Source organism: Phoxinus phoxinus (genome assembly GCF_949152265.1).
Source record: "Phoxinus phoxinus genome assembly, chromosome: 5".
Classification (NCBI taxonomy): Eukaryota; Metazoa; Chordata; class Actinopteri; order Cypriniformes; family Leuciscidae; genus Phoxinus; species Phoxinus phoxinus.
In genome coordinates, this window is record NC_136880.1 from 18648897 (window position 1) to 18661691 (window position 12795).

The 12795-nt window shown below is 37.2% G+C and overlaps 2 protein-coding genes across 3 annotated transcripts; one reads left to right on the plus strand and one right to left on the minus strand.

The window, feature by feature from the left end:
- Nucleotides 1–1368: 1368 nt before the first annotated feature.
- Nucleotides 1369–2810, plus strand: LOC306998967 (uncharacterized protein; the record flags this gene model as incomplete). The annotated part of the gene is made up of 2 exons (XM_079613366.1): nucleotides 1369–1534; nucleotides 2386–2810. 2 exons carry the CDS (start codon nucleotides 1369–1371, stop codon nucleotides 2808–2810), a joined length of 591 nt encoding a protein of 196 aa, XP_079469492.1.
- A 442-nt stretch (nucleotides 2811–3252) lies between these two features.
- Nucleotides 3253–10716, minus strand: tmem125b (transmembrane protein 125b; the record flags this gene model as incomplete). Of its 2 annotated transcripts, XR_013797748.1 has the most annotated exons (3): nucleotides 10589–10716; nucleotides 8490–9581; nucleotides 3253–3346 (listed from the first exon to the last, which is right to left on the minus strand). XR_013797748.1 is itself a non-coding variant. In XM_079613630.1 (2 exons), exon 2 carries the CDS (start codon nucleotides 9545–9547, stop codon nucleotides 8894–8896), a length of 654 nt encoding a protein of 217 aa, XP_079469756.1. In that variant the 5' UTR covers nucleotides 9548–9581; nucleotides 10589–10716. The 2 variants fall into 2 exon arrangements, 1 of the variants encoding a protein (XP_079469756.1); XM_079613630.1 differs by lacking the exon at nucleotides 3253–3346 and having other exon boundaries at nucleotides 8894–9581.
- Nucleotides 10717–12795: the final 2079 nt, after the last annotated feature.

Consider the following 12795-nt stretch of genomic DNA (forward strand, 5'->3'; position numbering starts at 1 on the left):
AGTATATGTGTTTATTAGAAAGGTGAGCAACTGTTTGGATGCATTCATCGGCAGAAAACTAATCGTTGTTATACAGCTCAACACAGTTAGTCTTTTTGTTTAAATCTCGTTTTCTTGATTTACCGCGAGAACCATATTTACCATGTCTAATATCGATCTAGCTCGCTACAGTGTGCAACAAGTGTCTCATATAGTAGCCGCCGAGCGAACACACAGAGTAGCATTATAACACCTTTCAACACACTCAAATGTATGTAATATGATAAAACAGCGCTGTGTTACCCCACATACACATGACCAGAAGAAGCGGGTATAATAAAAGCTCCACTGCTCTCGAGCCGTGTGTCGCGCTCGTCTCTCATTAGCAATCACTCCAGCGCCTCGTTCCGCTCCAACGGCTTTCGTAACGTTAATAAATCTTTAATACATTACTGGTCATCCATGAATATGATCTCTGCCCGAGTCCCGTCATATTCTCCACCGGCTGTAGAGGTGAAGACAAAAACGATTCCCCGAAATCAAGGCGTCATCAAACTACGCCTTTGTTTTAAATAAGCGACCTCTAGTGGTGAAAAGTTACATAGTGTGCCTTAGTATATTCTTTATTCTAGTATATTACATAGTAGGCTATATTCTTATCAAGGTATATTATTTGCATAAAAAGTACTCTTTGTAAAAGTATGCTAAATTGTACTCCTTTTTCAAAAGGAAAAACAAGGCACAGGGTTAAAAAAAACTATTTACAGACTTATAAGAGTCTATAACAGACTATGTTTTAAGCCAGTACTGTATATTAAATGTCAAGTGTAGATCAGATGATGGCTGCAAATACACAAGGAAATAGAAATGAGTTAACAGATAATAAACATTACCCATTAACCAGCTGAACAGTTACACCTCTTTCAACCTTTGCTCAAGATGCTTCCATTGTGATGTTCCATTCACTCCGCACTTTTCCAACATGATGCAAAAATAAGCAATAACGCTGAATTATTGGATTGTACCAAGTACATGTATGTATAAAATGTTTATATTTATTTTACTGTTATTCCAATGGGGTTTTGACTGTATGATCATGTATTTCTCTTTTCAATTTCTCTTATGATGGTCATATGACTATCGCACTTGCATTGCACTTGTGCACATTCTTGAATTCAAGCATTAATGCTACATATCATGACATTAACTAGTAAGGTCTTGTACTTCTAATTTAGTTTATTGTACTTCTAGTTTAGACAGAATGTACTGCCTTCACTGTTTCTCCATGTGAGTTCATCAGGAAATTATATGACAGACTAGAATGATTTACAGTATGGAAAATGATCATATCAAAATTAATGAAAGATGTTATTTCTTCTATAGGGCATCATGGGGAACATCATGCGCCACAGAGTTAATATGGTTCTAATTACATATTTGGTCATGGCAATGTCTGCACATGAATGTCTGACTTCTCAAGAAAAGCAAGAAAACTTTTCATCAGAACTTCAGCAACTGGAAAGTTCTTTAGACGCCCAGCATATTGAGGACCATGGTTAGTGCATCCATTTAATGTCCTTCGTTCATTAGCATAAAACGGTAACGAACATTATCTTATTAATGCCTTAATCACTGTCTAGCCCTGTCCAACATAAAACATGCATCACATATATATATATATATATATATATATATATATATATATATATATATATATATATATTCTTGTCAGATTATTTGCATGACAAAAACTGTGTGAAATTTTATTTAAAAAACAAAAACAAACAAATCAACCTCTAATTGAAGCTGATGACAGTACCTAAATTGAGCATTAGTGTTCATTTTTTAAATAACACGTTACATTTCTTAAAATCAGCACAGTAATAATTAAACAATAATGTTCTGGGTTCAAAACATCTTCAAGTCTATATCAGATACCTGTGATATGTTTTTACTTTACACAGACAATAAATTATTATATTATATTATATTATATTATATTATATTATATTATATTATATTATATTATATTATATTATATTATATTATATTATATTATATTATATTATTCATGTTCAAAGTTAATGGCTTTGAAGACAGGAACTGAAAAGACAATATTAAGCAAATGTATCAGACTAGGTCTTGTGGCTATATTAATGTTTAACCTCATGCAATGCATTGGACCTTAAACGTCCATTGAATGTGAATTATGTTTGTATATAGTTTGTACAGTAGCCTATAAAAATCATGTCTATGCAAAGTCCTCATAAAAAAATGGAAACTGAATGTGTGAGTGTGTGCTAAGGATTCTGTCCATAGAGCTTTTATTTGACTGAAACTTGACCTGAACCAATCTCTGAAATAATAAATATTCCAATATGTTTCAATGGTTTTGTGAATCCATAGAGACGCAACCCACTGCCCCGTCAGACACAGCAGGAGCCGCTGAAGGGAACTCCGCCTGGCCCGTTGTGCTCGGGGCTTTGACAGCCGTGCTTTCCATCGGACTCCTCATAGCACTGGCCGTGAGATACCGCTTCTTCCGATGGTGCCTGGCCAGAAACGGTCACGCTTTATTACTGGACCAAGAAACAGCCAGCCAGTTCAACCAAGCCGGAGCGCTGGAGGGAGAAATCCCAGTGTGTGGCATGAGGGGTAGAATGATCCACACTGGAGAAAGTTCAGATGATGAGGGTGATGATGATGATGGCTTCATCGAGGACAACTACATCATCCAGGCCAGTGTGCGAGAGATAGAAGAGGAAGAGGAGAACCGACTGGAAGATGCTGAAGATAGCGATGATGAACTGGTCATTCCAGAAATGATATAAACTGGTTTTGTCCGTGTACTGCTATGTCCCCATGAAGTTTGGAATTACTATGACATTTTTTATATGTTTTTATCTACCCACACAGTAAAGATGTTATATTGTTACACATTTCTATTTCAAATAAATTGTTCTTCAAAGAATATGCATTCTAGCAGTCAGTTTATTAAAGCAATATTCTGGGTTTAATCAACAGCATGTATGGCATGATGTTCATCCCTCCTTTTGTTTAAAAAAAGCTAAAATATGGCAGTTACAACAGAAGTAAATGGGAGAAGCAGAAGCCCACATTAAAGTCCCATGAAACGGAAGTTACAATAGTCTTTTTTTTATCCATATTTTGATGTATATCCGAGTGAAATGGTTTATCAAACAAAAAAATGTAGGGTGGGATGTGATTTTATCTTACAGTCTATGAATTTTATCCATGGAGAATTGATTGGATGGTTGTGGATGGCTATTGCTGTGATGTCATGTGATTGACAGGTTGTCCCGCCCTCACGCCAGTAAACACATCATCAGAGAAGAGAAGAGATGACCTGCAAGTATTAAAGATTACGAGGGCACGTGAAAAATGCCCTGTACAGATAAAACATGTATAGGCCAATAGTGCAATATTCCATTAAAAATAGGATGAAAATGGTGCTTTTTACAATGTAGCCCAATTGCATTTGGCATTATAAACACTCTTTGTGGATTGGTGGCCTTTGTACCAGTCGCACTGAGACATTTCAAATGATATAAACATGTATAGGGTTGTATGATAATTGTTCACATAAACCATATAGATTTTTGGGTGAATTTCAGATGGTAGCATGTGGATAGAAGAGATGGGGGAAGAATAGGCATATATATATATACATATATATATTTACTTAAAGGACAAGTTCGGTATTTTACACTTAAATCCCTGTTTACAGATCGTATCTGATGAAATAGAACGGTAAAGATTAAAATTTGGACACATGCTCCTGTCCCGAGAATTTTAGTTTTATTTAGCGTTTGTGGACCTATTTTGCCAAACGCGTCACACCCAGATTCTTCCGTTGAGAGCTTGAATAATAGACACCAGTTGGTGGCGATAATGCACCTTTGCCGATTGCAAGCAAACCGCTGGCATTTCATTTAATACACAGAAGAAGCAGAAGAAGAAGCGGCGGAGGAATAACGTACCTCACACAGCACATTCAATACAACCAATGGAGTTGGACAAACACTACGATAAAACCTGTTGGAATCATAGACAGTATATAAACTGGACACAGCGACCCCATAGGTTTCAACGGAGAGCAGTGAAGTCAATTAGAAGCACTTACTTCCTGATCGCAAGGCGAACTGCGCAGACTCAAACTGAGCTTGACGACGTAGATGTGACGTGGGCAACCTGTAGGTCTTCTAGTAGCTGTGCCGAGAGAAATCTGAATCATTCCCTTCCGAATCTCGCAGAGACGGAGAGCGTGAGCATTAGCTGTCCATGAGCTAGCAGCGGGAGCAACTTTATCACTCTCTATGGGCTTCTCCCTTGACTTTATGCCTCCACGTCCTCCCGATTGCTTGCGAGCTTCTCTGCCTGTCCATACGGTAATTTTTCGACTTGTGCGACAGAGTCGCGCGGGTATGACGCAATCGTTAGCCTGTTTTTACAAAAACTGCTTCTACGGGGCCATAACGTAAGATACAAGGTAATGGAGCCTTTTATACATTTTCGTGTTTCTTTAGAAATAAACAATGGACAAACGGTGTCTTTAAACGCCTCAGATGTAAAGTTATTCGCTGTCAAAGTGACGCCAAAATGAATGGGAGTCAATGGAATGCTAACAGCAGGTGGGGGTCCGCTAGCCAATGGCGGCGCCCAGGTCGGCTTCAATATCTTTCGGAACACTGCCCCCCTGGTTGGAATGCATCTTTTTCAGCGTTTTTTTTTTGGGCCCGTATCAGTGAACACCCCTGACCACTCGGTGAGTTTCACGTCTTTGTAAACGAAAGTTTAATGTGTTTTAGGAAGGAATCTTCCAGTGGCCATAGACAACCATTGTGTGGGGGTGGGGGGGAAGCGAAATAAACCCAAAATTCTCGGGACAGGAACATGTGTCCAAATTTTAATCTTTACCGTTCTATTTCATCAGATACGATCTGTAAATAGGGCTTTAAGTGTAAAATACCGAACTTGTCCTTTAACATAAATTAAGACAATACTGAGGTGATTGACTTGAGTGTGTTTTCGTCTAGGACGGAGATGCTAATTTCGCAAGAGAGAATGTGAAACATTTAAAATGTTAAATGAGACGGCTCGACATCTTCCAGTTTGTGTAAAGTTTCAGGCAATTTGCCAAAAATAATTTACCCTATAGGAAGTCAGTAATAAATGACGGCACATCCGCACCCTAAAAAGAAAGTTAATGGACAGATGTAGAAAACTAATTTTGGGAAATGATTTTCGCCTTAAAGGGATAGTTCACTTTAAAATTAAAATTCTGTCATCATTTACTCACCCTCAAGTTGTTTCAAACCTGTATTAATTTATTTCTTCTGCTGAACACAAAGAAAGATATTTTGAAGAATGTCAGTAACCAAACAGTAGTCTGTACCCATTGACTTCCATAGTATTTTTTTTTCCTACTATGGAAGTCAATGGGTACAGACTACTGTTTGGTTACTGACATTCTTCAAAATATCTTTCTTTGTGTTCAGCAGAAGAAATAAATTAATACAGGTTTGAAACAACTTGAGGGTGAGTAAATGATGACAGAATTTTAATTTTAAAGTGAACTATCCCTTTAAATATATGTAAAATATAAAGTCTTTTATTTTTTCAAGCTGTGATTTAACACCTGATTCGAACACCTGAAACCCTGAACATGACTGTAAACATGATGGTTTAAACAGCTTTACAGTTATATAATACACAGGTTTTAACAGAAGAATAAGTGCTTTTATAAAATTATAAGCTTCCCATTTCTACTTTTAAATCCTTCAAAAATAGTCTACATCCACTTCCATTGTAAGTGCCTCATTTAAAAAAAGATGTATATGTTTAGTGGTAATTAACATTAAGTTTAGCCACAAATGCTGTTGAATAATCTTAACTTTTCATATTCAGGTGAATCCCCAAAGATTTGTTTTCTTATGATCACACACACAGTTCAAACAACAGCTCAACACCTCAAACGTATGTAAGTAATCCACCCATAATAATTGTTTACCATTTAACTGATACGTTATTTAGCTCATTCACTGTTTGTTTTATTTTCAAGTTTAGATTTTCCTTTAAAAATCTTTTGTTTAAAAAGAAGAAACATGTGGGTAACTTGTGGTGTCTTAAATTCAGCAAATGAAAAAAAAGACACTGTCATTCCCACACTTAATGGAACAAAGATGCTTACAATGTTTTGTATGTAGGCTACATAGATTTCACAATAAAAGCATTTCTAAATTAACAACTGCTTGGCATAACATTTGTGTAAAATGTATTTAGTTTAGGTGAAATAAAACAATCATAAAGATTTCATAACATTGTGCATACTTAAAACATTAGTCATTCAACAAATGTGAGTTGGTTCAATGAACAGCTAGCCTACTGGGAAAAATATATAAATACGTTATTCTAACGTTTAGACTTTTAGTTTTTTTGCGCCATCTGTAGAACACTGTGTGGAATGACAGACGCAGTCGCACAGTAGACATAACAGCATCACTTCACGTCCAGACAGAGGATGGATTCAGAATAGGACAGGCATTTTGCCACAGAAATAGTATGAGTAGTGTGCCAGTACACTAGCAGTTTAGTCTATCAGATTGGAAATGGACGGGGAAGTCGAACACATTGCATTCTGGGATAGTATTCCAATGAGTGTGTGCTCTGCACGTTTTGTGAAATATCACTTAGTTATTCCATCCCTGCCTTCCATTCAGTCTTTTTATTTCTTTCACTCTTTTTTTTTTTTTGCAGCAGCAGCAGCACTTAGATTTGTTTTCTTATAATCACAAAGTTCACATGACAGCACAACACCTCCAATTTATGTGATTGATCCATAATAATAACTGTTTACCATTCAATCTTTATTTGCCATTGTGGCATTTCTTTTGAATATCTTCCTTGTCTTGTAAAATAAATAAAATAAAAATAACTTTTTCAATGAAGTATTCAATACTTCGGACATGAAAAAAGACATGCATCCGAAATCAATACAACTCTGCTATATAGTTGGGGGGGAAACAGTATGTGACAAAAGTGTCTGAATTCACAGTAGTTAATAAAAGAGAAGGCAAAAAGTACCCAGTAGACCTAGGCTACTACTTCTGGCGAGATTCTGAAGTGTGCATAGGATGGAAACTTTTACCCATGAAGACAAGGGAGAGGATTTATGAATGACAGTGAAGCGATGTATCGGTAACACTTTACAACAAGGGTGCACTAATAAGCATTAATTCATGCTTAACTAATGCACAGATAATACTGAATTAATGTATTACTAATGATGATCTAAGCTATTCATTAACGATTGCCTCATTAGCAACTAATGAAGAGTCTGTCTGGTTAATATATTAGTTCATATATGAATTGTTATTAATTAAATATGTAATTGTGGATTAATTCCATAATCACTTATTTTATTAACTAATAGTGTTCATTAATTTGTTAATTACCACAATGAGCCTAATATGCATTAATACATTATTAATTACAGCATTAGTAGTGTGTCAATTACTACAATTACTAGATGATGAGTTAATAATGATGTGCCTCAACAAGTAAAGTCACAACATAATGATTGTTGGCTAATGATTAATTAATCATTAATGACCATCACTAGAGTTTATAAAAGCTGTTTATTAAACACTGGTTTCCAAAAACATTGTAGTAATTGACACACTACTAATGCTGTAATTAATAATGTATTAATGCATATTAGTTTACCTGTATTATCTGGAAGTTGAAATATAAGGCTTTGGCTCATTGTGGTAATTAACAAATTAATGAACACTATTAGTTAATAAAATAAGGTATTATGGAATTAATACACACTTACACATTTAATTAATAACAAATCATATATGAACTAATATATTAACCAGACAGACTCTTCATTAGTTGCTAATGAGGCAATCATTAATGAATAGCTTAGATAATCATTAGTAATACATTAATTCAGTATTATCTGTGCATTAGTTAAGCATGAGTTAATGCTTATTAGTGTATCTGACGCTGGTATAGGTCACATGATAATGACGAGATGGCGAATGTAGTGCGTCCAGATTCTATTTAGAACATGCTCGTGAAGTAATTACTTATTCAAAATAAGTAGAATGCAGCCTCTGTCGTTTCCACCCTAAATAAAACAAAGATGCTTATGTAGCTACATAGATTTCACAATAACTGCGTAGCATACAATTTGATTAGAATGCATTTAGTTTATGTGAATTAACATAATTATGAAGAGTGCATCACAATTTTACAGCTAAACGACATCACATGTCGGCTACCACTTATATTTGATAGATTTATTCAGCAAAGTGTGCATACTTGTTATTGTTTTGGCCATTCAACAAATATGAGCTGGTTGATTTACTCTGGAACGTGTGTAGAAATAACAGTTGACACTGTTGGTTTTGGTGCTATATATCAGTAGACAGTTGTGTGGAACGACACACTTCATGTGAACAACAGCATAGTACACTTACTTTTTTGCCACCGAAATAGTGCGAGAAGTAGGCCAGAATTCATCAGATGGTGAAGTTGAATGCATTGCATTCTGGGATACAGTATTCAAAGGCGTGTTCTTAATTGTAATCTACTGCACATACTGCTTTCCATTCAGAATTCCTATATATGGATATGGGATATTCCTACTTGTTATCTTTGACTTCCAAGGGCGTTCCATTGCCTGGTGCTCAGATAATAAAAATAAAGCAAGAAATGGCAATGCTATCATTTGCTTTGGAGGTGTTTGATTGTCAAAGATTCAAACTGCAGAAAATACATGATGCCATTTATTTTGCTGGTGTAAAATGAACAAAACAATATGTGCAAATAAGTTTTATCATCATGTAGGAACCGGGGGCAGAAGGAATTCTCGATTTATCTCTCATAACAAATTCGACTGACTAGATGTTGAATCCCTCCATGGACGGTTCCTTTGTCCCGTCACTGTATACACTCTCCCCCTTCGTCGTCTTCGCCTTCTCGCATTTCTCTTTCCCTGCACATAAACTATCACTGCATATGCCATCACACCTAGCACCACAGCGCCCCCACTGGCCACGAGGGTCACACCAGAAAGCAGCATGTCTGACTTCGTGAGACTGAGAAGCGTAGTCCCACAGACCACCAGCGCCAGGCCAGTGAAGAGCAACAGCACGGGATCTGCCGTTCCTCCACTCCGCAGCTGCTCGATGCGTCTGCGGCTGTGTATGCAGCCCATGTCTTGCACAGCAGAGCTGAGCAGCTGCTTCATGAGGACCACCAGTGCCAGGAGACAGAGAGTAGATCCTACGCCCAAGCGCCACAGTACCGAGGGCCCCACAGCGGAAGAGGCGGTCGAGAGGAGCCCCACGCCAGCCGAGCCCAGGCTCAGAACCATGGCCACTGAAAAGCAGTAGCACACAAGAGAGACGTGTGGCTTTTTGAACCACCACAGCTCCACCTGGTCCTCCACGGCTTGGCGGTGGAGCCACAGAGTGTCCGCTTGCAGATGAAGGTGAGCTCCAGGACTCATCACACTCAGAGGGAGAAGCTCCATCTCAAGGGTCGTCTGGCGGTATGCTGTCTCCACGCTGTATGGTCAGACATTTTACAGTTATTAACACTGTACAAAAAGGTCCAATGCATTAAGTTAAGTTTACAGCATTTATTTATCTAGGTTGTTATTCACATATAAGTATATTTGTTATATTATTATATATATACTAGTTGAAAATAGATTATTCAAGTGCGTTTTACAAAAAAAAAACTTTTTTTCTACTTCAGAATTTCATGTTTCAAACAATGTATTATTTGTGTCAAATCGATTAATTGCAAGCTTAGAGATCCAGTCGTTGGCGATTGATTGGTTACAAGGAAGTTTGTGACGTCTGAAACACCAGCGATTTCATTTGGTGTTGACTTATGCACTTGCACATGGTTTGTCTTAAAGCATATTAAAAACACCACATAGACATATATAAACAATATTAAAAGCTTGATTTTCACCACAGGGGGACTTTTTTTTATTTTTTACAAACACAAAAACTAAATGCAAATGTGCATTTTTAACTACACATTATAAACAAAACAGACACACACACACACACACACACACACACACACACACACACACACCATTGAAAGTAATGATAACTTACAGTTAGATCCAGTAAACGCTCTGATTCAGTTAATTCATTCAAAGCTCATAAGTTTGTGAGTAGAATATGATTAATTATAAGAACATTTGCAATCTGAAATTATAAAGGTTCTATTCCTACACAACCTTAAATAGCACTCAAATGTCACACACTTGTGAAGAGACACTGCCAGTTTACAATGTCTCTAACAACTCAATCCACTTTTTTACTTTAGCAAAACAATTGTTAAAACAGTTAAAGGCTAAATAAATGCCTCAGTATGTGTAACCCAACCTGTTTTTTAAACAACTTTAACTATGCCTCCATTACTTAAATTAAGTGTATATTGAAATAGTTTTTCAACAAGCTGGAAGAAATGATGAAATCCAATAAAAGCTTTATACAGTTACCCATCATTATAAACCACAGAGATAATTGTAACTAATGGAGATTTTCCTCACCTTTCCTCAGTGCATGCTTCCAGTCCTCGATTCAAACTTTTGAATCAACATCATGAATTTTCCACAAACGTGATCCTCAAGTATCCTGAACAGCAGACTTTCATTCATGGTCCTGCTTTAGAAAGTGACATTTTAGTAGGCTTAATTCTGACACACACACACACACACACACCATCTTCATTTGATTTGGCTGTAGTGCAGGACTGGTAACTGTCACATCTCTCTTTCTTTGTCACTTTGTTTACCTGTCTCTCTCATTCTGTGGTGTGTCACGGTGCAAGCTGACTGGACATTGGTGCCAAGCACTTGGGGCGATGACATACTTCCCCCCGTTGTCTTCTGCCACATTCCACCAAGACAATAAGAGGTTTCTCATTGTCTTCTTAGCGACACACTAAACAGCATGTCCCCAAACGGAGAACACACACAAACGCTCACACTCACACATGTGTGCGCCTAGCAGGCAGACTGACTGACACTGAAAAGCAAGGATGTCTTTCAAGGCATTGTGGGAAAGACAATAGGCCGACTGGAGGGACATCCCACAAAGTGAATCTCTGATGTCACGCTTGCAGCATAATGGATGTTTTGTGACTGTAAGGATGGTGTCATTCACATGACATAAGTTTACTTCGCCTCAGCAACAATAGAGCCACTCTTCTCAGTGTTTATATGTGCTGATTGTCCAGAAAAGCATGCGTGGCATGTTATTCTTCATAAACCTCAGTTGTATAGGATCATTTAGGAAATTCATACTGAGTTGTGGAGGACTCCACTTATCATGCATAGGCCTACACGCCTGATGATTTTTAATATAGGCTTAACTCCAATTGTGTTTGGCTGAAAGAAGAAAGTCATACGCACCTGGCTTGAGGGGGAATAAATGAAGGGATACTTTTCATTTTATTGGTGAACTAACCCTTTAGATATCATTTATTTATACAAAGTGTTAAGGACACTGACAAAGCCTTCAGTTCAGTCTGATAGAGACTTACCTTCATGGGAAGACATGTGTCAGTCTAGTCGCACACAAGATAAAGACCACTATGAAGATATAACAGTAGCAGAATCTTCAGGTACAAATAAATTCATATTCCTGCAGCTCAACGTGTCCATGATGATGTCATTATAATCTTGTAGCCTATGGACAACTGTTGTAGAAACCAAGGAGCACAAAGCACAAGCACGCCCACTAAACATTGGACGTCGGATAGACGTGCAGATCATGTCTATATTGGGTCCGTCGGTCCATGACCAATTCTGGACATCTATTCGACGTCCAAACTAGATCCGTTATTTGGACGTCCAACCATGACCCAACTTGGACGTCATATTGACGTTCGACATTTGACCTTTGAACTGGGTCATTTTTTTGGACGTCATTTGGACGTCTATGACAGGTGCAGGAAATGTATATGATTAATATGTAATATTTGATTTACAAATATCAACATTGTTGTTATCAACTTCATTAATACATATGAATACAGATTATTTATAATTATTTAAGATAATTTCCCAAAAACTCCATTAAATGTCTCAACGCAAGATCATCTTGCTTGCAACGCAAGATCATGGGTTCGATTCCCAGGGAAAACAAGAACTGATAGGAATGTGTAATGCAATGTAAGTCACTTTGGATAAAAGCATCTGGCAAATGCATAAATGTAAAGAAATGTACAGAAAACATGTCCTCCAGCCTTTTGAAACATGGGACTGCAGTTATAGAAGTTGTATAAAAACGACGTCTAAAATGAGTCTAAATTTGATGTTGAAAAGACGTCCACAACCGACCACACTTGGATCATAAATAGCCCTTACACAGGAGGTCCCACAGACATCAACATTAGACGTGCGGTAGACGTCGAAAAAATACGTTGCCTGGTGTAACTAAACAACCCCTTCAGTGGACCGAAATTGGACGTCCAAAAATTACATAGAAAAGACGTCACTCTATGTCACATTGCGCAGTGGGACATAGTCCAGAACAAGCATTGATCAAAGACCTGCAAAGTATTCATTCAAATTACACAAATAGTGGAAAAAGTCATAACTTAGAAATACGAAGACTTGCTGCCTTTATAGCTCGATTTAAATGTTTAATATAATTCTCAAATACAAATAAAAATCTATGTAAATACAAACATTTCTCAAGCATGTGCACTTTCTCCAGTATAGGAGTGTTAAAGATAAAAACAGAATCGAAG